Raw genomic sequence first — 24,373 nt, 5'->3', positions numbered from 1 at the left:
ATTCTTCATAAAACCCATCACATAGCAACAATCAGCTTTGTACCCGTGCGACGAGACTGCGAATTGTGGTGCATACGCATACACAGTTCTGACCTGATCGCAGAGCAGCGAAAAAAGCTAGCGTGCGATCAGGTCTGAATGACCCCCATTGTGCCAGTCTACTGCTCGTGTGCAGGTCTCCAAGAACTATATTTAGAAACAGTTTCTTTTATAGCGCAGTAAATTCCGTTGCGATTTACAATTGGAAGCAACAGTGATAAAACAAAACTAGTTAATAACAGACAGTCATAGAGGTAGGAAGCATTGGCGTTTCTATAATGGGTGCAGTGTGTGCGAGGCACACGGGCTCCCAGGTCCAGGGGGACCCACCCCGCACACACTGCACCCATTTGCTTAATACTTACCTCTCTGAAGTCCTCCGTCAAAGCCATCCCTTTTTTGCAGCGCAATAGAGTTTGAACACTAGGAGGAACAAACTCTAATGCACCTGCTGAAAACCCCAGAAAGATAGCACGGCGGCCATTTTTCCAGGTCTCAGACTCTATTGCCGTTGCCGTGGAGAAGGATGGCACCGCCAGGGGACTCCGGAGAGGTAAGTATTAAATCCTGTGCATCAGTCAGAGAGGAGGGGGGCCCTGAAGCAGAAGACTGCACACGGGCCTCCTCCTCTCTTAGGTGGTCATTCCGAGTTGTTCGCTCATTGCCGATTTTCGCTATGCTGCGATTTGTTGCTAAATGCGCATGCGCATGGTACGCAGAGCGCATGCGCTAAGTTATTTTACACAAAACTTAGTAGATTTGCTGGTGTTCTTGCGGTGCTTTTCAGTCGCACTGCTGATCGGTGAATGATTGACAGGAAAGGGGCGTTTCTGGGAGGTAACTGTGCTAAAAAACGCAGGCGTGTCAGGGAAAAACGCGGGAGTGTCTGGAGAAACGGGGGAGTGGCTGGCCGAACGCAGGGCGTGTTTGTGACTTCAAACCAGGAACAAAACGGACTGAGCTAATCGCAATTTAGGAGTAGGTCTGGAGCTACTCAGAAACTGCAGGAAAAAATTTAGTAGCAGTTCTGCTAATCTTTTGTTTGCTGTTCTGCTAAGCTAAGATATACTCCCAGAGGGCGGCGGCCTAGCGTTTGCAATGCTGCTAAAAGCAGCTAGCGAGCGAACAACTCGGAATGACCACCTTAGAACGCCCCTGGTAGGAAGGCCATGCTCGCAAGTTTACAAGCTATACCAAAACAGGCACTGATACACAAGGATAGGTGCTATCTGTTGTATAGTTGTCCACCAGATTGCAAAGGTTCTTGGTGGGCTGCATGATATGGTCACATAGCAATGATGAACTACGGTTGTCAGGTCCGGGTGTTTTTGTGAATCCGTTAACCCGGAACCAACCACAGGTGTAGGTGCTGGGCTATGAAGAAAGCAGGGAGGACGAAGAAAGTTCCGATTCATATATTTATTCAAAATAACAATTCAGTAAAGGGTTAACTGACAAGTTGTTAATCATCATATTATACTGAAGTATTGCAGGAATAATATGCAAGAGAAAACTCAAAAATAAATAAAAGAAATGTTCATGGAAACATATGCAAAACAAGCTGATGAATAAATGTTGGATTGTCCAAATATAAACAAGCTTTGATGCTGAACTGCAGAATGTGATTAACGGGATAATGCAGACATGAAGAGATAACTGTAAGGATTTGCAATGGAGTTTTGAGAGTTAACTGAGAGACTGTGAAGAATTATCCTTGTTATGACAACATAGCAAATATAAACAAGCTTTGATGCTGAACTGCAGATTGTGTTTAACTGGTTAATGCAGACATGGAGAATTAACTGTAAGAATTGGCAATGGAGTTTTGAGAGTTAACTGAGAGACTGTGATGAATTATCCTTGTAATGACAACATAGCAAATAAAAGTACTGAATTGGGTTACTTGCGGGTTCCGGAGATCACTGTGAAACTGTAGTAGAAGACAAGGTGATGAATGGGTTAAATGCAGAGTTGAACAAACGAACAGCTGAGAGAAACGGAATCCTCCAGACTTTGAATGATAGGCAGACTGACAAGGTAACCTCATGCAGGACACTGGGAATCCAACTACTTCCAATAGGAGTGCAATTAACTGACAGCACAGCGGAGAGCCGGTGGATCTTTCAGCAGTGAAGGCTGCAGACGGACCTCTGGGAACGGAGGCGATATCTGGACCACGGGAATCACACAGGAATGCACGGAGAGAGCTCAGAGCTAGAGCACAGCTTTGATACAACAAAGCACTGGCCCTGAGTAACATAATCCCAGCCTACTTAAAGGCAGCACAAGCACGGGATTGGCTTACACCTGCCCACAGGTGTTTTCACAAGTGCTCTGTATTAGCTATTTGGTCTCCAACATGGCCACCTCCTATACAGCAGACACACCGCAGTGCCTTAGGCCATTTGGTCCCCGCACTCACAGTTCCCAGACTCTGCATTACCTGTGCCATTGATCACGCCGTGTCCCCACACGGGCGCACAGCACCGCGAGCAACCGCACTGGCAACGGATGAACCCCAGAACCCGCAAAGGTGAGAGACCGGTTCGTGACAGTACCCCCTCTTCTACGGGTGGTCTCCGAACACCTTTGAACCTTGTCAGGATTTTTGGAGAAGTATTTCTGTACCAGACTTGGAGCTTAAACATCTTCAGAGAAAACCCAGGATCTCTCCTCCGGACCGTAACCCTTCCAGTCGACCAGAAACTGTAAACGTCCATATCGGAAACGTAAGTCCACAATCTCTTTAACTTCAAATTCCTCATTCTGCAAAGAGTGAACTTTAGGAGATTTGGACTGGGTAGTACGGAACTTATTGAGAATCAAAGGCTTCAGTAAAGATGTATGAAAGGCGTTAGGAATTCTCAAAGACGGTGGCAACTTGACTTTGTATGACACAGGGTTGAGTACCTTTACAATGGGAAATGGACCAATGAACTTGGGAGCAAATTTCTTAGAAGGAACTTTGAACTTGAGATTGCGCGTAGAAATCCAAACTTGGTCTCCCACTTTGTAATTCGGTACAGTTTTACGTTTTCTATCTACAAAAGATTTATAACGAGCGAAAGTTTTGACCAAGGACTTACGTACACAACTTCAGATGCTAGATAGACGTTGAAGCTCTTGATCTGCTGCTGGAACCTCTAGGGCTGGCAATGGATGAAACCCTGGTGGAGAACTTCTTGGACTCTTATGTTGGGCACATTTAGGACATGCTGCTATAAACTCTTGGACATCGGCTTTGAGACGTGGCCACCAATAAGACTGTTGAATAAATTTGAGAGTCTTTAGAACCCCAGGATGACCCATGAAGGAAGAGGAGTGAGCCCAGGTAAGCAGCCGTTTTCGGAGACTTGTGGCGACAAAGGTCTTGCCAGGCGGAGGAACTGGAGAGGTTCGAGTCATTAAAAAGGACGTAGGATTCACAATGGCTTGATTCGTGGTAGCATCATTTAATTCAGAAGAAGCAAAGGACCGGGAAAGGGCATCTGCCTTTTTGTTCTGAGACCCTGGACGATAGGTGAGTTTGAAATCAAATCGTGAGAAGAAAAGCGCCCATCGAGCTTGTCGTGGATTCAAACACTGAGCTGACTGCAGATACAGAAGATTCTTATGATCAGTATAAACTGTAATGCGATGTTGAGCTCCTTCTAGAAGGTATCTCCACTCCTCAAATGCCAACTTGATGGCAAGTAACTCTTGCTCACCGATTGCATAATTACGTTCTGCCGGGAGGAACTTACGGGAGAAATATCCGCAGGGATGGACCTTTTTATCTTCAAAGACTTGTGACAACACAGCTCCTACTGCTTCTGTAGATGCATGCACCTCTAGTAGAAAGGGACGATTCAAATCAGGCTGTCGAAGAATGGGGGCTGACACAAAGGCTTGCTTTAAATCAGAGAAGGCTTTGATTGCTTCAGAAGACCAGTTCGTAGGATTTGCTCCCTTGCGAGTTAGGGCTGTGATAGGAGCAGCTAACGTAGAATAATTCTTAATGAATCTCCAATAGAAATTAGCAAAGCCAAGAAATCGCTGAATCCCCTTGAGAGTTGTAGGAGTGGACCAATCCCGGAAAGCTCGCGTCTCTGGGATGGATAGCGGATGAATTTGTCCCCTAGGAGGGGTCTTGCCCGGAACCAGGACGACTGGGCAGTCCCATTCACGATGAGGAGGTAGAGAGTCTGCTGCTTGCTTACTGGAAACATCCGCAAGGGATTGATACACCGGAGGTAGATCGGAAAGGCTAATTGACCGAAGAGGTACAATTGTAGCTACACAGTCCTTGGTACAAGATTTACCCCATGAAAGGACTTCCATGGTTTGCCAATTAAGTTGAGGATTATGTTTCTGCAGCCAAGGTAAACCAAGTATCACATCTTGAGAGGCTTTGGGAATCACGTAGAAGGAGAGGTATTCGGAATGGAGCTCACCAACTTTCATCTTGAGACATACGGTTCGATGAGTAATTATACCATCTGGAATTCGACTTCCATCCACTGCTGTAACGGCAACTGCTGCTCCCAGAGGCATGGTTTGAACTTTAGACCGTATGACAAAGGCTGAGGAGATGAAGTTCTCGGCTGCCCCGGAATCTAGGAGAGCTGAAACTTTCACTGTAGAACTTGGAACTTCTAATTGAATAGACAAGATCGGCTCTTTTCCAGAACGTGATTCTAAAGTAACTCCTAGCTTAACCTCTCTTGAATAAGCTAGGAGGCGAGAGTTTCCCGGTCGGAGTTTGCAGAATTTAACTAAATGTTCGGAGGACCCACAGTACATGCAGAGGTTACCCTGTCGACGACGAAGTCGTTCCTCCTCTGTGAGGCGAGAGCGCCCAATCTGCATAGGTTCTTCAGTCATTACAAGAGACTGTGATGAAGAATCTTGTCGAGGTCTAGGATGATCACGTGGACTGGATCGCTCTGCCCTGGATTTCTCTAAACATCGCTCCCTGTAGCGTAGGTCAAGTTTGTTACAGAGAGAAATCAATTCATCCAGTTTAATTGGCACATCCCGGATAGTTAAATCATCCTTGATTCTTTCTGAAAGTCCATTCCAAAACGCGGCGATCAGGGCCTCCTCATTCCAGTTTAACTCTGAAGACAACGTGCGAAACTGAATAATATATTGACTGACAGGACGTAAACCTTGACGTAGACGGAGAATCTCCAAGGATGCTGAGGTGGTCCTGCCTGGTTCGTCAAAGATTCTCCGGAAGGAAGATACGAACTCTTTGTAATTAGAGAGGATAGGATCACCTCTCTCCCATAATGGTGATGCCCACTCCAGAGCCTGACCGGAGAGGAGGGCAATAATATATGCAACCTTAGAACGAGCTGATGGGAAACTGGCAGACATCAGTTCAAACTGGATCTCGCATTGATTCAGGAATCCTCTGCAAAGTTTTGGAGTTCCGTCAAACTTACTCGGAGAGGGTAACTGCAAGCGGGACGTAGGCAGCGTCACAGGAGAAGCTGTAGTGGTAACTGGGACATCCGGGGTTAGAATCTGGACTTGGGACGTTTTAATAGCCATATGAAGAGTCTCTAAACGGTCTGCCATAGTTTGCATAAACTGCACTATTTGTGTCTGTATAGACTCCTGGTTTTCCAGACGGGAAAGGATATCTGACGTAGCACCGCCTCCTGCGAATTGGTCACTTAACGGATCCATGTGGCCAGTGCTTACTGTCAGGTCCGGGTGTTTTTGTGAATCCGTTAACCCGGAACCAACCACAGGTGTAGGTGCTGGGCTATGAAGAAAGCAGGGAGGACGAAGAAAGTTCCGATTCATATATTTATTCAAAATAACAATTCAGTAAAGGGTTAACTGACAAGTTGTTAATCATCATATTATACTGAAGTATTGCAGGAATAATATGCAAGAGAAAACTCAAAAATAAATAAAAGAAATGTTCATGGAAACATATGCAAAACAAGCTGATGAATAAATGTTGGATTGTCCAAATATAAACAAGCTTTGATGCTGAACTGCAGAATGTGATTAACGGGATAATGCAGACATGAAGAGATAACTGTAAGGATTTGCAATGGAGTTTTGAGAGTTAACTGACAGACTGTGAAGAATTATCCTTGTTATGACAACATAGCAAATATAAACAAGCTTTGATGCTGAACTGCAGATTGTGTTTAACTGGTTAATGCAGACATGGAGAATTAACTGTAAGAATTGGCAATGGAGTTTTGAGAGTTAACTGAGAGACTGTGATGAATTATCCTTGTTATGACAACATAGCAAATATAAACAAGCTTTGATGCTGAACTGCAGATTGTGTTTAACTGGTTAATGCAGACATGGAGAATTAACTGTAAGAATTGGCAATGGAGTTTTGAGAGTTAACTGAGAGACTGTGATGAATTATCCTTGTAATGACAACATAGCAAATAAAAGTACTGAATTGGGTTACTTGCGGGTTCCGGAGATCACTGTGAAACTGTAGTAGAAGACAAGGTGATGAATGGGTTAAATGCAGAGTTGAACAAACGAACAGCTGAGAGAAACGGAATCCTCCAGACTTTGAATGATAGGCAGACTGACAAGGTAACCTCATGCAGGACACTGGGAATCCAACTACTTCCAATAGGAGTGCAATTAACTGACAGCACAGCGGAGAGCCGGTGGATCTTTCAGCAGTGAAGGCTGCAGACGGACCTCTGGGAACGGAGGCGATATCTGGACCACGGGAATCACACAGGAATGCACGGAGAGAGCTCAGAGCTAGAGCACAGCTTTGATACAACAAAGCACTGGCCCAGAGTAACATAATCCCAGCCTACTTAAAGGCAGCACAAGCATGGGATTGGCTTACACCTGCCCACAGGTGTTTTCACAAGTGCTCTGTCTTAGCTATTTGGTCTCCAACATGGCCACCTCCTATACAGCAGACACACCGCAGTGCCTTAGGCCATTTGGTCCCCGCACTCACAGTTCCCAGACTCTGCATTACCTGTGCCATTGATCACGCCGTGTCCCCACACGGGCGCACAGCACCGCGAGCAACCGCACTGGCAACGGATGAACCCCAGAACCCGCAAAGGTGAGAGACCGGTTCGTGACAACGGTCAGGAAGAAGGGAAAGTAAAGGAAGAGATAATATATGAGGATATGTGTGCACTGTACAGTGGGATACAGGCTTGGACTGGCCCACATGGGTACAGGGGAAACCACCGGTGGGCCCCACTGCCTGGGCCCCCACCTCCTGCTCTTAGGATCAGGTTCCAGACTGTGCACTTGAATTATAAATTATACATATGTTACCTTATACTAGAATATGGTGTTTTTTCTACAGTGCATTGGTGTTATTAATCTGTTATTAATCTGGTACATTATCATGCATGCAGCATCTGAATTTACTGTATATATTTATGAAGGGGCCCAGACGTTGCACTCTCTAATGGTTAGTCAAACCAATGAGGTGGCAGGCCACCCCCCCTCTGCAGACTGGCCACGCCCCTAACATAGGCCCCTACCACTGCATTCCCCCGGTGGGCTTTACATGCCCCAGTCCGACACTGGTGGGATATAACTGTATAGGAAAGCTTATGAAGGTTATGTGAGCGGTTCTGGATTATGATAAGCCTGCCTGAATAGGTGAGTTTTCAGGGAACGCATGAAGGTTTGGCAACTAGGGAGTGTCTTGTGTAAGGTATTTTGAATATGATTTTTAGATGCATGTAACTTGATTTTGAGACAGATTGAATGTGGAAACAAAGGACAGTTCAGAATCAAGGATGACACTTAGGCAGCAAGCTTGTGGGGTAGGATTGATTGTCTAGCTCTCAACAGTGATAGAGATATCAGGTTGGTAACTACTATTGCATACCCTCTATCATGACCCATTCTACTAGGTACAAAATGCTCTGTTCCTGGTTTTTCTTGCCAGTGGAAGTTACAGAGGCGAGGCTGCAGCACAGTCTATAATTACAACAGGGGAGCCACACCAACTGTCAGTGAGTCCTGGCCAGTGATGTTTGGCAGTGTTTGGGACGGGTGGTCTTCAGTTTGCCGGCTGTCGGGATCCCGGCGCCAGAATCCCAACACTTTTTTATCCCTCTTGGGGGTCCGCGACCCCCCTGGAGGGAGAATAAATAGCGTGGCGCGCATAGCGCGCCACCGTGCCCGCATAGCGTGCCATTGTGCCCGCATAGCGTGCCACCGTGCCCGCAAGGGGCTCATTTGCGCTCACCACGCTGTCAGTATGCCGGCGGTCAGGATCCCGGCGCCAGTATGCTGGTCGCCGAGAGCCTGGCCTCCGGCATACCATACTACACCCGTTTGGGGCAGCAGTTGGTGTAGCTCCCCTATTTGAATATTAGACTGTGCTGCAGCCTCATCTCTGGAGCCACCACTGGAAGAAAGTCCAGGAACAGAGCATTTTGTACCTAATGGAATGGGTCATGTTGGAGGGTATGCTATTGGCTGGTGGAAATATAATTAACTCTGTTTTGGAAATATGAAGCCTGAGGTGGCAAGATGACAGCCAAGATGTAACAGCAGAAAGACATTCAGTGACAAGGACCAATACAATTACAGATAGGATAGGTAGATTTGAGTATCCTCTGCATACAGATGATACTGTAATCCAAAAGAGCTAATTAGTTTACCAAGAAATGAGTTATGGATTTAGAAAAGTAGAGGACCTAAGACGGAGCCGTGCGGTACTCCAACTGAAAGAGGTAGCGAAGAGGAGGTGGATTCAGAGAAGTGGACATTGAAGGAGTGATTAGATAGGAATGGAACCAAGAAAGGGCTGTGTCCTGAAGACCTAGGGATTGTACTGTTTGTATGAGAAGAGAGTGGCCAACAGTGTCAAAAGCAGCAGGGAGATCTAGAAGAATAAGAAATTAGTAATGACCAGATCACTCACCACTTTAGTCAGGGCTACAGTATCTCTATGGAGTGTTATGAACGAAAGCCTGACTGAAGTTAGTTCAATAAGCTGTGTGAGTTAAGAAAGTGTGTGAGTCGAGTGTAGACAAGTCTCTCAAGTAGCTTGGAGAGGCAATGGAGCTGAGAGATGGGACGGTAGCGTATTCTCTGTGTCACTTGGTGAATCTGCGCACCTGTAATCAGTGGCGTAACTAGAAATTTTTCTCCCCCAAGCCAAAAAATTATTCGGCGCCCCCCCATTCCCCATCCCGCATAATTGGCACTAGTAAAGGGACAAACATGCGCGCGCCGCAAAAAGGGTGTGTGGCTTCATTTAAATGGGCATGGCTTCGCATAAAGGGGCGTGGCATTGCAGGAAAAGACTACCTTATACCCCAGTTTTGCAACCTGCACGCCCAGACGTTAGCCACCACAGGAAAGAAAAATAATCCCTTACATTATTTGTCATTTTTCCTCCTTATAGTAATGCCCAGTATACATTATGCCACATACTGCAATGGCCCTTAGACATTATGCCAGACACAATAATGCACATGACACAATATGCACACACCGTAATGCCCCCGACACATTATACCACACACCGTAATGCCTGTGACACATTATGTCAGGAATCGCAATGCCCGTTATACATTATGCTACACACTGCAATGCCCCTGATACATTATAGCACATACAATGTCTGTGAGACATTATGACACACACCGCAATGACCCTGAGACATTATACCACATACCACAATGCCCGTGATATAGTATACAACACACCGTAATGCCTGACACATTATGGCACACACCGCAATGTCCGTGATACATTATGCCACACTGCAATGCCCCTGAGACATTATACCACATATCACAATGCCCGTGATATAGTATACCATACACCGTAATGCCTGTGACACATACCGCAATGCCCGTTATACCCTATGCCACACACCGCAATGCCCGTTATACATTATGCCACACTGCAATGCCCCTGAGACATTATACCACATACCACAATGCCCGTGATATAGCATGCCACACACCGTAATGTCTGTGACACATTATGACACACACCGCAATGTCCATGATACATTATGCCACACATCGTAATAATAACCATTACACATTAAGTCCTACAGTAAGGCTTCTAATTACTTTTAAATTACCTGCTCGTTGCCAGGGGTTTCATGCTCTTGGTTCCATGCACGGTGCCAGGGGTTTTCATGCTCAGGGTGTCATGCTCGTTGCCAGGGGTTTCATGCACTGGGTGTCATGCTCGTTGCCAGGGTTTTCATGCTCAGGGTGTCATGCTCGTTGCCAGGGGTTTCATGCACTGGGTGTCATGCTCGTTGCTAGGGGGTAGTGCTTGTTGCTAGGGCTGTGCTCCCAGTGCCACATATGCCCCCAGTGCCAGATATTCCCCCACAGTGCCAGGTACTCACATGCCCCCAGTGCCAAATATAGCCCCCCCCCCATGTGCCAGGTACACATATACCCCCCCAGTGCCACATATGCCCCCAGTGCCAGATATTCCCCCACAGTGCCAGCTTCTCACATGCCACAAGTGCCAAATATAGCCCCCCCCATGTGCCAGGTACACATATACCCCCCCCCAGTGCCACATATGCCCCCAGTGCCAGATATTCCCCCACAGTGCCAGGTACTCACATGTCCCCAGTGCCAAATATAGCCCCCCCCCATGTGCCAGGTACACATATACCCCCCAGTGCCACATGTGCCCCCAGTGCCAGATATTCCCCCACAGTGCCAGATACTCACATGCCCCCAGTGCCAAACATACCGCCCCCCATGTGCCAGGTACACATATGCCCCCCCAGTGCCACATATGCCCCCGAAGTGCAAAATATGCTCCCCCTCCCCCGAATATGCTCCCCCAGGGCCAGTTAAATTTCTCCAAGCCCCCCCCCCCCCCCCCCGCGCGCTCCCCCGCTGTTTTGTGATGGAGGGACACGGAGGGCACAGCGCGCGCCTCTTCTGTGTCCCTCCTGGGTCTCCGGCGGGTCTGTTAAAGGAAGTGCCAGTTCGTGAACCAATCAGAGCTCATGAACGGGCACTTCATTTATTAGACCCGCCGGAGACCAAGGAGGGACCCAGGAGAGGCGCGCGCTGTGCCCTTCATGTCCCTCCATCACAGCAGCGGAGGGAAGGAGGGAGAGGAGACAGCAGATTGACATGCGGACGCTCGTCCGCATGTCAATCTGCGCTAAATCAGTGGAGACGCCCCTGCAGCCCTGCGCCACCAAGCCACCGCGAGGGCTGCGGGGGCAGTAGTTACGCCACTGCCTGTAATATCAAAGCTACGTACCTAAGTGTGAGTGTGCTATTAGTAATTCTGTATGTAGGTAGAAGTGCTATCTGGTGTCAATACTTAGGTTTTTTGTGTTCCTTTGCTGGTGGCAGTTACCATATTTGATTAACTGCACGATGCTGGGATAGCCATAAAACACTGGTGGTGACTCTCAGATTGACGTAACTGGAGAATCAGCTGGCCAGTTGTGACAAAAGTGGATTACTGATCCTTGTCATTTCTGTCTTCAGCGAAGGAACAGGGTGGGTCTTGTGATGGGTAAGTATAATTTTATGGGTGCAGGGTGCGCCTGGTGGGCCCCCCTGGACCCAAGGGTTGCATGCCCCACACACCTTGCACCTTGCACCCATTATAGATATGCTAATGTCCTGGCCCCCACCAATCTAACTCTCTCCGCACATGTTATATCTGCCCCCACTGCAGTGCACATGGGGGGTCATTCCGAGTTGTTCGCTCGGTAAAAATCTTCGCATCGCAGCGATTTTCCGCTTAATGCGCATGCGCAATGTCCGCACTGCGACTGCGCCAAGTAAATTTACTAGGCAGTTAGGATTTTTACTCACGGCTTTTTCTTCGTTCTGGCGATCGTAATGTGATTGACAGGAAATGGGTGTTTCTGGGCGGAAACAGGCCGTTTTATGGGCGTGTGGGAAAAACCGCTACCGTTTCCGGGAAAAATGCAGGAGTGGCCGGAGAAACGGGGGAGTGTCTGGGCGAACGCTGGGTGTGTTTGTGACGTCAAACCAGGAACGACAAGCACTGAACTGATCGCAGATGCCGAGTAAGTTTGAAGCTACTCAGAAACTGCTACGAGGTGTGTAATCGCAATATTGCGAATACTTCGTTCGCAATTTTAAGATGCTAAGATTCACTCCCAGTAGGCGGCGGCTTAGCGTGAGCAACTCTGCTAAAATCGCCTTGCGAGCGAACAACTCGGAATGACCCACATGGTTTTGCCCAACTGCTACCAAAGTTCCTGCTGCGATCAACTCAGAATTACCCCCTATAATGCTATTCACTGCAAATTGTGTCATCAAGCCTATGGATTTGGGAGGATGGACCCTCTTCCAGGAGTGCGTGAGAGGTTCTATTCATGAAGCAGTGAAGAGGGGAGAAGTGAGCTGGTGGAGAAGTTGCCCATGGCAACCAACCAGCCGCTCCATATAATTGTATAGTATGCAAATTATAAATGTTACATCAATGATGATTGGTTGCCATGGCTCACATCTCCACACTTTTCACTGCTTCATGATCTCAGTATGTAAAAAAGCTGCTAACAGTAGCTCCGTTACATACTTAGCTTATAAGAATTTACAGTATGTGACATTATTTACATTTGCAGCTGATTGGAAACTACAGTATGTCACTCTGTGAACACGCACATATATTGTATGTTTGAATTACTATTAGCTCTCTTATGTGAATGATTTTTGCAAACCATCTGATACTTTAGGTTTAATCTAATAGTCACATAATACATCCAGTGGAGTATACTGTCAAGCAAAATGGATAAGCAACATTTTTTCATGGCACATTATTTTCCAAAAGAAAGGAGAACCACAGTGAAGCTCGCAAGCCCTGGTTAGTGGACTCAGCTAGTCTTACTACTCATCCTTCTGCTTCCTGCTTTGGAAAAAAAATGTCAAATAGTACTGCAACTTTTTTTTTTGTTCTGTTCTGTCTGGGGCACTGCCTTTTTTGTCTATAATATCTCTGCTTTCTGCAGTGCAAGGATCAACAATTATTATGCAAGAGGCAATCTGAATATTCATGCCTTGATATGAATATGCAGCAGCAGGGGGCGTGGTTATCTCTGCGTAACTGGAGAGGAATGTCACTCCTGACTCCGAGTCCGAGTCCTGACTTTCTCTCTTGTGCTGTTTTACTTGTGAAAACATTTGCAGGCTAACAAGCCAGAAGGACGGACACAGATGCAGGTACCACTTAGTTCTCAGCAACTTATTTCTGGGAATCTCTCTGTTAGGCTGTTTGTGGTAGTTATTATGTTTAGAAATTCTTTAAATCTTGCATGAGACTTCACATGTTTTATGAGGGTGTGTTGGTTATTGCTTTACACAGTCTGTTTTATTGCTTGCAGCTTGTATTGTTAAGTGTGACTTTCATTATGTTCCTTTGTTCCAGTGTTTTCACCCTGCTGATTACCATTTATTGTATCAAATGCTGGGCTCCAAATGACCATTCAAATGTCTGACACTGAAGTATATACTGTATACCTCTTTGCATTAATACATTGCATTGCATATACTGTCATATATACTGTCATCCCCACATATTAACAACAGGGTTGCCCAGGGCCCCACACCTAGCTACATCACCAGTATGTGGGCATTGTGGCATAATGTGAACTGGTGGTGCTGTGGGACATAGGGGGCCATTCCGACTTAATCGCACGCTAGCTATTTTTTGCAGCGCTGCGATCAGGTCAAAACTTGTCAAAACTGTGCATGCGCATGCACCGCATTGCGCAGGCGCGTTGTACAGGTACAAAGCGGATCGGTGCTGGGCGATGGATTTTACGAAGAACCCATTCGCACAGCCGATCGCAAGAAGATTGACAGGAAGAAGGCGTTTATGGGTGTCAACTGACCTTTTTCAGGGAGTGGTTGGAAAAACGCAGGCGTGTCCAAGCGTTTGCAGGGCGGGTGTCTGACGTCAATTCCGAAGTGATCGCAGCGACTGAGGTAAGTTCAGACCTACTCAGAAACTGCACAAATGTTTTTTGGACCGCTCAGCTGCACAAGCGATCGCACACTTGCAAAGCGAAAATACAGTCCCCCATAGGCGGTGACTATGTGATCACAGTGCTGCAAAAAATAGCTAGTGAGCGATCAACTCGGAATGACCCCCAAAGTGTTAATTGAGGGCACTACAGTGTGTTAAACACATTTTCGTTGCTGGGAGCAGGGCTGCAATTAGGGGTATACGAGAGGTGCCATTGCATAGAACGCAGAGCCTTGTGGAAAGCACCGCCGCTGCCCCATGGTCCCTGGACCTGCACCCTGCAGATATAATGCGACTGGTTCAGATGTGGTTGCAGTAGTTACCGCTGATGCTTACATAGGAGCAGCAGCGATAGCACTAATATGGTAATGCAGCAGGAGGCGTCACACGTCCTGATTACTGATCTGAACAGTGTCCTAGGACGCAGTATCGTATCATCTCCAGCACCATTGGCCAGCTGAGTGACCCATGTGGGTCGCACAATCTGGCCTCCGCAGGAGCTACAAGAGGACAGGAAATCTCATCCTCTGACGGAGATCATGGCCTCATCCTTCCCTGCAACAGCGACAGCACGCTTATGTTTTGAGAAATGGAGGCCGTCGCTGCCCCCTCCCTACCCCCCAAACGGCAGCAGACTGTCATTCACTGACAGTCTGCGGCCGAGCTGCGTCCTGCGCAAAGTACCGATAATCAGTACTTTGCAGCGCAGGTCGACAATCCAATATCTGCTGCAGTGCCACCCGGAGTGCCCTTAGAACGCTTCAAACGTGTACACCGCATCCCTTAGCATCCAGAGGATGGTCCGTGCATTGCTTATATTCCTGGCGATGGTGCCTCCACTGCATGATGTCATGCACTCATGGGGTATGATCGGAACTGGGTGTTGGGGACACACAGTTACAGCGCTGGCTGGGAGGATTTACACATTATACTTTACAATAACATTGGCAGTATATCGTTGGTAGGAGTCCCCAACCTTAATCCGGCCCAGCATCCTCACTATTTTTCAGCTTTCACACCATCTACAGTATAATGGGTGCAGGATGTAAAGTGCATACAGGCCGCACACGCTGCACCCATGTAATTATACTCACCTCTCCAGAGGCCTGCAGCATCAGCAGGAATGACTGGGAAAATGGTTCAGCAGAGATTTGCGCACTAGACACTAGCACAATGCCAGAGACTACTGCGCTGCATAGAGGAGGGGGACACAGAAACTGCACCCAGACTCTCTCTTCTCTTAAACCACCCTATCTCCCACAGTGCTAAATGTTTCTTATTTGAAAACTCTTTTGGTATGTTTAGTTAGTTATTGTATTGTTGTCTTTATGTGCTTGTTTAAAAATGGTGTTAAGTTGCAGAGAATGTATATGTTCGGTTTGTGTGGGTGCAGATCCGGGCGTGACTCTGTGCTTGTCACAGTTTCTGTTTGGCATCTAATAGTTATTGCTCAATTCTTGGCTTCGCCTCTTCTTTCCCTTGAGGATTTCATTGTACTTTGGAACATTGTATGAAGCACAGATCATGACACAGATAGACAACTCTTCTCCTGTACACACAGAGATGGTGCCGTGCCAGACTTGCTGCAACAAACTCACATGTAAGACATTTACACAGCTAAAATCACAGCTCGTGAATCACAAGTCCCTTGCACAGCCACACATTCCAGCACAATGAATGCAACTGCACGAGGTGAAGGTGAAAACGCCTGCACTATCAGTTGTGAGAACACATATTCTTATCTTTTACTGCTGTATTAAAAGGAAGACTTGCATGCAAGATGGAATGTAAAGTATAAGTGCTACATGTTAATGTCATTTTGCCATTAGTTTAGTAGAAATTCTTCTGTGTCGATAGCAGACTGAGGGCTGCTGGGAAACAGATTTTTTCCAGATGTTATTATTTGCTTGTAATGTCATGTAATGATTTAGTAAGTTACGTTCTTGCTGAAGCCCTTTTAAAGGAACATTATACCAAAACACAAGTTATTCTGAAACTACACTATAGCCATTTACAATGCCGCCACAGAAGACATTGGGGCTCATGTTGAGTTGGGTGCACACAGGGCTGTTCCTAGACAATTTGGCTATCAGTGCGAACAGTAAAAAAATACGCACCCTCCCATAGACATTCTAAAATGCATTTGCCACAATGTAGAGTCAGGGGTACACATGTGCAGCTTATGTGCAGTAAGTGTGTCCCCACAGAACATGTATCCTACATTCAAGTACACAGTTGCTGCCTTATTACACTCACTCACGGGCTTTTGTGCGACTCTGAATCATCCCATTAATGAATGACATAGGGGCCCATTTATTAATAATCACATTTGCAATATGATCTGGGTGCAATAATAGCACCCAGAATCGCATTGGAACATGCGATTATGTCAGGGAATGTTTCATTCAGCAACGCAGTGACAGGGGGTGGGATGTAATGGCATCCGAGATCGCCGGAGGACTGAGATGCTGGCCGATTTTGGATGTTCGTTTAAAGGGGTAATCACTTACAAGGCAAAACCATGACTTGTAAGTGATTGCCCCTTAAAAAAAATCGTCCGAGATCGGCCGGCATCCTGCACCTCCAGCAATCACGGATGCCATTACATCTCGCCCGTTCTTCAAATGGAGCCTGTCCCTGCAATGTGCTTGTAGTGGCAGTGAGACTATTGTGCACGCACAGGCCCGCTGACCACACAGGCGCTGCATACATTTCTAGGGAGGGTTCTGGGGGAACCTGTGCAGCTAATTTCACAATCTGTATCCAAAAGGCTGCAACGGGCTAACGCTATTTTTAGATGGCGTTAGGCGCTGGGGCCAATCTCCGGAATACTTTGCATTCTGGACCTTGGTAAATATGACAGAATCGCATCCCCTAGAGATACAGTATCTGCTGCGGTTCCTCTGTGATACATCAGTGGGATACTAAATATTTGCAGTTACCCACTGAAAAAGGGTGTCTTCAGGGAAAAACCTGCAAATATGTTTTGATAAATGTACCATATAGGGAGAGATTTAGTAAACTGTAGTTTTGTATGTGGCATGCAAATATGGGGGCAGATTACCCCTGCACTATTCAATTAGGTGCGTTAAGCCCCAGTGGATGCACCCAAGTTAGATTTCTTTCCTTCCAGGCTCATTTAAATTTGCAGTAAATGTCCAATGTCACATGCCCATAGGTTAACTGCGTGTTTACAGCACAGGGATATTGCATTATAATGGAATAGCTCAGATCTTTAGCCGCGCAGTCAACACTGAGGCTAATTGAATCTGCCCCATAGTTTTCACAACAAAACTGATGAATTTACTGTATTGTGATTTGAAGACTAAAAACTCAAACTGTATATGAAGTGAGGAGCAAGTTTAAAATGTTAACGAATTTACAGTTCGGTGGAGGTTCTTAGCACAATTCTAAACTGTAGTTTGAAATTATAGCAGCCTAAATTAAAGTGGCTACATCCAAAAACAGCTAGTATTTTCCCTGCATAGGCAATATGATGCTGGTGCGAATGTAACTCCATTTTGCTGGATTTGCTCCAACCCCAAATCAATACTTTCATTGTAAACCTTGTTTCCTTTTCTTACCGGATCACCTTGCAGCCAATTTCAGTAAACATCTCACTCCAACTCAAACAAGACTAAATAGATTTAGAATGGGAAGATTACATAACAGGTTTGGTTGGGCTGGTTTTGATACAAGGACCTGGGTGGAGTAGTGAGCAAATCCAACCTTGCACAAAGTGCTGGATATTTAGCATGGGGATAATGTGTTTTAATTATTTTTGTTTGCGAAACTTTATTTATGTAATAGAATCCAACCCATATCTTGATGCAACCGGATAATCAAGTTATGGCTTTTTCTGAGGTAGCAAATGAAGATGTACTGACTTGCAACACCTTAGGAATACTATGGCAGTGCAATTGTGACATGTAAGGTCGGGTGGTATTCAGTATACCGGTTGTTGGGATCCCGGCGCACAGTATACCGGCACCGGAATCCCGACAACCGGCATACCGACACCTTTTTTCCCTCTTGGGGGTCCACGACCCCCCTGGAGGGAGAATAGATAGCGTGACGTGCGTAGGGCCTCATTTGCGCTCGCCCCGCTGTCGGCAAGCCGGCGGTCAGGGACCTGGCCGCCGGCAACTCATACCACACCCGTAAGGTCTGCATGAGGCCAAGAGAACTTGTACTGTCAGTCAAACTAAGATGCACTTTTGTGTGTAAATTAGTTCTACACAATGGCCTAATTCATGTTTATAGGCAGTGGCCGATGTTCATGCAACAGAGCGATTATTGGCAGACTGCGCATGTGCTGCAATCGCAATGCATGCGCCAGGTGCAATAAGGATTTCGTGGAAAAGTGATTGACAGGAAGTGACTATTTGGAGGTGTTAGTTTATGGGCAGTGGCAGAAATGCTCAGGGGTGTAATAGGCATTTTCAGGGCATGTATATGCAGTCAGCTGCGATCATGTATGCAGGGAAACATGGGGCCATAGGGCAACCCTAACAGTTGATGTTCTCCTCTATTGTGCATAGGCTGCGAATGTGTACACAACTGCGAATGAGTTTGCAATGGCTTCAGTGGGCGTCTCTTTTCATTCCTTTGCGGCAGCTTCACTTGCTAACATTAGCAGCACCGTAGCCTAGAAAATCACAATGTTCTATGGGGGTCATTCCGAGTTGATCGCTCGCTAGCTAGTTTTAGCAGCCGTGCAAACGCTATGCCGCCGCCCACTGGGAATGTATTTTAGCGTAGCAGAAGTGCGAACGAATGTATCGCTGAGCTCTTGCAAAAAATTTTTGTGTAGTTTCAGAGTAGCTCAAAACCTACTCAGCGCTTGCGATCGCTTCAGACTATTCACTTCCGGATTTGACGTCACACACCCGCCTAGCGTTCGACCAGCCACGCCTGCGTTTTTCCTGGCACGCCTGCGTTTTTCCTAACACTCCCTGAAAACGGTCAGTTGCCACCCAGAAACGCCCACTTCATGTCAATCACTCTGCGGCAACCAGTGCGACTGAAATGCATTGCTAGACCCTGTGCAAAACGACATCATTCGTTGTGCCTGTACGTCGCGCGTGCGCATTGTGCCACACAAATGCAGCTAGCGATCAACTCGGAATGACCCCCTATATTCAGTCATACTTGCCTACTCTCCCAGACTGTCATGAAGACGTCTACATTCCAGTGAGAAGGTAATCCTCCCACCACCCATTCACTTCTGTAGGTAGGGATCACAGGATTTGCTGAGAATAACATACAATAAGTTTGGCCTGACCCACACTGCAAAATGTTGTGAATCCCAAATGCTGTGATGACGCATTTCCCCAAATAGTTGTCCCTGCAACCTCTTCTGCAGGATCTCCCAGAGCAGTGGTGTCAGGGGGGTGCAGGCCACACTGGGTAACGCCATCTTGGGAGGGGGGACACCAAAATATGCTATGCTGTTTTGGTGTCACCACCACTTATGGTGTCAGCAGTAAGACCAGTGAGAGGTTGAGGGCTGCCCAGCAGCATGACAAAACGGGGGAGTGACACGCAGCTACACCTCCTAAATGTCACAGTATTGTCACAGGGGGAGTGACACCCATCCTAGTGATGCCGCTGGTCCAGGGAGCTGATTTATTAAAGGGTGAAATCTGTGTCATGTATATATCAACGAGTTGTCAGCAGCATAATCTCAGGTTGACTTTATCATCTTAAAATCATTGAGAAATGCTCAATTCTTTGTATAAAGCATTTTTTTTTTAACGTTTACTTTTTTTTTTTTGCTTCGATTTTTTTAATACTTTATTTATGTTTATAAATGAAAATGAAAGCCCAAACCTGAGCTATCAGTAGTGCTGTGCAGCACTAGATGGCTCGCTGGTCAGGCATGTGCATATCTGCAGAGACTGGCCTAGTGAAGGGGTACTCCACCAGGCCAGTAACCCTTTCCACTCCTGGCCAGTATCACCGTGGCAGCTGAATATTGCTTGCGATCATTTTTTTTTACACATTGCAACAATAAGAGATCTTTTTTAAGGGTACTTTTTAAGGGTACTTTTTTAAGGGTAATGCCACTGGCATTTGAATTTCGCCTTTTACATTAATTTTTCACGCACCTAACACGTATCCTAGCAATTTGTGTTTTTGCTGGTGTTGGTTTCACATTTTGGAACACTAAAGTGTTTTGATGCTTTTGAAACCATGATCTCTATAAAGCGTTGGTAAAAACACACATCAAACACAAAATTGGCTGCACCTGATATGCATCTCTACTAGGGGTAAAGAACACAATTCAATCACCATAGGGTATGTACAGTAGTCATAAATGTACAAATGTACATATGAATAATGTACAAATAACAACAATGTCATGTTTATTTGCTCAGTTCCTATTTTGTTTATCCTTTTTGCTATTTTGTTTGCAAGTAGAGTTTATTTTAGCTGGTAAAAAAGCACTAGTCCCATATTTCCTATGTGTTCTTTTTTTATTTGTTATTTTGTGAACCCATAAAATCGTTGCCTCGTGTGCTTTATTGCCAATGGGTACAAAAAATCCTATGTAACAGTGCCTCTAAGAACAACAAGTTCATAAAAATGTGTAGAATTTACTGCAACATTTTTTAGACTTTAGTAGTTATTTACTTTGTGGAATATGGGTGTTAGCATTTACTAAAGCGATGTTCTCCTCTCTTGCTGACAGGGACACTTCCCAGTTTTACCATGTCAGCTTCAAGCACACATCAGGCCCTGGACAAGACAGAACCGTTCAGAGGTATGGTGGCCACATGAGAAATTGCAGAATGTGCATGTTAAGAAAAAGCAAGAACAGAAAACGGACGTGTTAGAATGAAAACACCCAATAGTCTGCAAACCATATGTGCATCGGGGCTCAGGCAGCAGCTTTTTGGGTTACGCAAGTCATTTTTATTGATCCAAATATGAAATCATCAGCAGATTTACATTTCCTCTGTTTACGAAGAGCAATGAAATGTACCCGTATAGTGTACTATCAAATTGTTTAGATCTTTTGCAAGTAAATTATTTTAGTGTCCCCTGTACTTCATGGAAAACCATACCTATAAATTTACATGAAAGTCAGGGAAAGAATCTTATGACATCAGAGGCAGAGAACGTCATAGCAGTTCATATTGTGCCACACTATAGTGCCCCCAGTTCATATTATGCCACACTATAGTGTCTCCAGTTCATATTGTGCCACACTATAGTGTCTCCAGTTCATATTGTGCCACACTATAGTGTCTCCAGTTCATATTATGCCACACTATAGTGTCTCCAATTCATATTATGCCACACTATAGTGTCTCCAGTTCATATTGTGTCACACTAGTGTCTCCAGTTCATATTGTGCCACACTATAGTGTCTCCAGTTCATATTGTGCCACACTATAGTGTCTCCAGTTCATATTATGCCACACTATAGTGTCTCCAGTTCATATTGTGCCACACTATAGTGTCTCCAGTTCATATTGTGCCACACTATAGTGTCTCCAGTTCATATTGTGCCACACTATAGTGTCTCCGGTTCATATTGTGCCACACTATAGTGTCTCCGGTTCATATTGTGCCACACTATAGTGTCTCCGGTTCATATTGTGCCACACTATAGTGTCTCCGGTTCATATTGTGCCACACTATAGTGTCTCCAGTTTATATTGTGCCACACTATAGTGTCTCCAGTTCATATTATGCCACACTATAGTGTCTCCAGTTCATATTGTGCCACACTATAGTGCCCCCAGTTCATATTATGCCACATTATAGTGTCTCCAGTTCATATTATGCCACACTATAGTGTCTCCAGTTCATATTGTTCCACACTATATTGTCTCCAGTTCATATTGTGCCACACTATAGTGTCTCCAGTTCATATTGTGCCACACTATAGTGTCTCCAGTTCATATTGTGCCACACTATAGTGTCTGCAGTTCATATTGTGCCACACTATAGTGTCTCCAATTCATATTGTGCCACACTATAGTGTCTCCAGTTCATATTGTGCCACACTATAGTGTCTCCGGTTCATATTGTGCCACACTATAGTGTCTCCAGTTCATATTGTGCCACACTATAGTGTCTGCAGTTTATATTGTGCCACACTATAGTGTCTCCAGTTCATATTATGCCACACTATAGTGTCTCCAGTTCATATTGTGCCACACTATAGTGTCTCCGGTTCATATTGTGCCACACTATAGTGTCTCCAGTTCATATTGTGCCACACTATAGTGTCTCCAATTCATATTGTGCCACACTATAGTGTCTCCAGTTCATATTGTGCCACACTATAGTGTCTCCGGTTCATATTGTGCCACACTATAGTGTCTCCAGTTCATATTGTGCCACACTATAGTGTCTCCAGTTCATATTGTGCCACACTATAGTGTCTGCAGTTCATATTATGCCACACTATAGTGTCTCCAGTTCATATTATGCCACACTATAGTGTCTCCGGTTCATATTATGCCACACTATAGTGTCTCCAATTCATATTGTGCCACACTATAGTGTCTCCAGTTCATATTGTGCCACACTATAGTGTCTGCAGTTCATATTGTGCCACACTATAGTGTCTCCAATTCATATTGTGCCACACTATAGTGTCTCCAGTTCATATTGTGCCACACTATAGTGTCTCCGGTTCATATTGTGCCACACTATAGTGTCTCCAGTTCATATTGTGCCACACTATAGTGTCTGCAGTTCATATTGTGCCACACTATAGTGTCTCCAGTTCATATTATGCCACACTATAGTGTCTCCAGGTCATATTGTGCCACACTATAGTGTCTCCAGTTCATATTGTGCCACACTATAGTGTCTCCAGTTCATATTGTGCCACACTATAGTGTCTGCAGTTCATATTATGCCACACTATAGTGTCTCCAGTTCATATTATGCCACACTATAGTGTCTCCAGTTCATATTTGGCAACATTATAATGCCCTTCAGTTCTTTTTATACCACATTACAATGAGCAGGTCCAGGGTATACCAAGATATATTGCAGATCCTAAGACAAATGTTTGTTAGGGCACCAATGTATCACTCAATGGTGAAAAATGTATATAACACATGTAACTTTTGCAAAGAAGGTGGGCCACTCTCAGCTCTGGGTCCCATAGCAGCTGTACTCCCCGCACCTATGGTAGCTAGAACTTAGAGGTCCACATTGAAAAATTTTGAAGGGGTACCCAAACGTTCTAGGATCCCTCTCATTACTACTACTTCTTCCTCTGCATCCCTTGCACTCCACTTCCTGCGTTCGCACACCTCATTAAGCTCCCTGCTGGCATTGGACACTGTAGAGAAGAGCAAGACCTAAAGTAGCTTGAGTTGCAGTTACATGTAGCCCATCCTCTGCAGCTTTAACCCCACAGATTATGCCCTTTATATCAGGTTTATATCAGTTTATATCAGGTAAATTGTCTATTTATCATTTGCGACCAAAGGAAGGTTTTCTCTGTTGCGCTTATTACAGTTATAGAAAATCTTCTATTGTAGCACATCACCAATCACCAATCACCAATCCTGGTAACCACTGCACACCCATGAGACTGATTTAGCCTGTTGCAAATACAATACAGAATAGAAAAACAATAGTTAAACAATGGAAACAAATTATTCTTATAACTGCAAAACCAAAAAATGCTTTATTTTGATAATAAAGCTTTTTTCCTGCTTTTCACCATCCTGAGGTGGCGTTAGCAATAGAACGGCTGACAGTACATGTACTTCTGCTATTAAATATCATTAACCACGATGGGTTGTTGTCATCGTCCGCCATGCGGCTTCTTAAATAGAGACAATACTTATCTCCATTAAAACAGACCACTTCAATGGATTAAGGACCTTTTTTCTATATAATAAATACATTCCATAATCTCAGATTGTTTATTTTCATAAAATCATATTTTCATAATATACAGCAAAGGCTGATTTTGTAAATCTGATATGAGCTTTTGTATCACTTATCATTGGAGGTTTCATTTAGATGAGACACTACAGTATAACACTATCATTTTTATTAGAGAGCAAGTTGCATCCCACAGAAAGAATGACCTTCCTGGCTGTTCCCTTAACCTCCAGGGGGTCTTGTCTCAGATTCCAGACGAAAACTGGATACATTTCTTTCCCATGACCCATCAAACACCCCTGGTGGACATTTCCACTGCTCAAGATAACATATAAGTTGATGCCGTATGAAAATGGCATTGCAATACATGAGTGACTGCACAGTGAATGCAGTCAGCCATAAGAGGTATGGGCGTAAGGGAGCCTCACAGTCGGGTCTGGGACTCCAGGTCGACAACAAAAAGGTCGACACACCTTAGGTCGACGCCAATTGGTCG

General features: G+C 45.4%; 1 protein-coding gene across 3 annotated transcripts in view; it reads left to right on the top strand.

The window, feature by feature from the left end:
* Nucleotides 1-13,100: 13,100 nt before the first annotated feature.
* Nucleotides 13,101-24,373, top strand: part of LOC135055003 (uncharacterized) — a 122,116-nt gene continuing 110,843 nt past the window's right edge. The window contains exons 1-3 of one of the 3 annotated variants that reach the window (XM_063958550.1): nt 13,111-13,205; nt 13,886-13,970; nt 20,705-20,776. In XM_063958550.1, coding sequence (XP_063814620.1) covers nt 20,725-20,776 — 52 coding nt within the window. In that variant the 5' untranslated portion in view covers nt 13,111-13,205; nt 13,886-13,970; nt 20,705-20,724. Of the gene's footprint in view, nt 13,206-13,885; nt 13,971-15,508; nt 15,611-20,704; nt 20,777-24,373 lie in introns of those variants that run through there. The other 2 variants (XM_063958549.1, XM_063958548.1) reach the window with 2 other exon arrangements.

The sequence above is a fragment of the Pseudophryne corroboree genome, chromosome 3, assembly GCF_028390025.1.
Source record: "Pseudophryne corroboree isolate aPseCor3 chromosome 3, aPseCor3.hap2, whole genome shotgun sequence".
Lineage (NCBI taxonomy): Eukaryota > Metazoa > Chordata > Amphibia > Anura > Myobatrachidae > Pseudophryne > Pseudophryne corroboree.
This window is presented reverse-complemented; position numbering and strand designations above follow the sequence as displayed.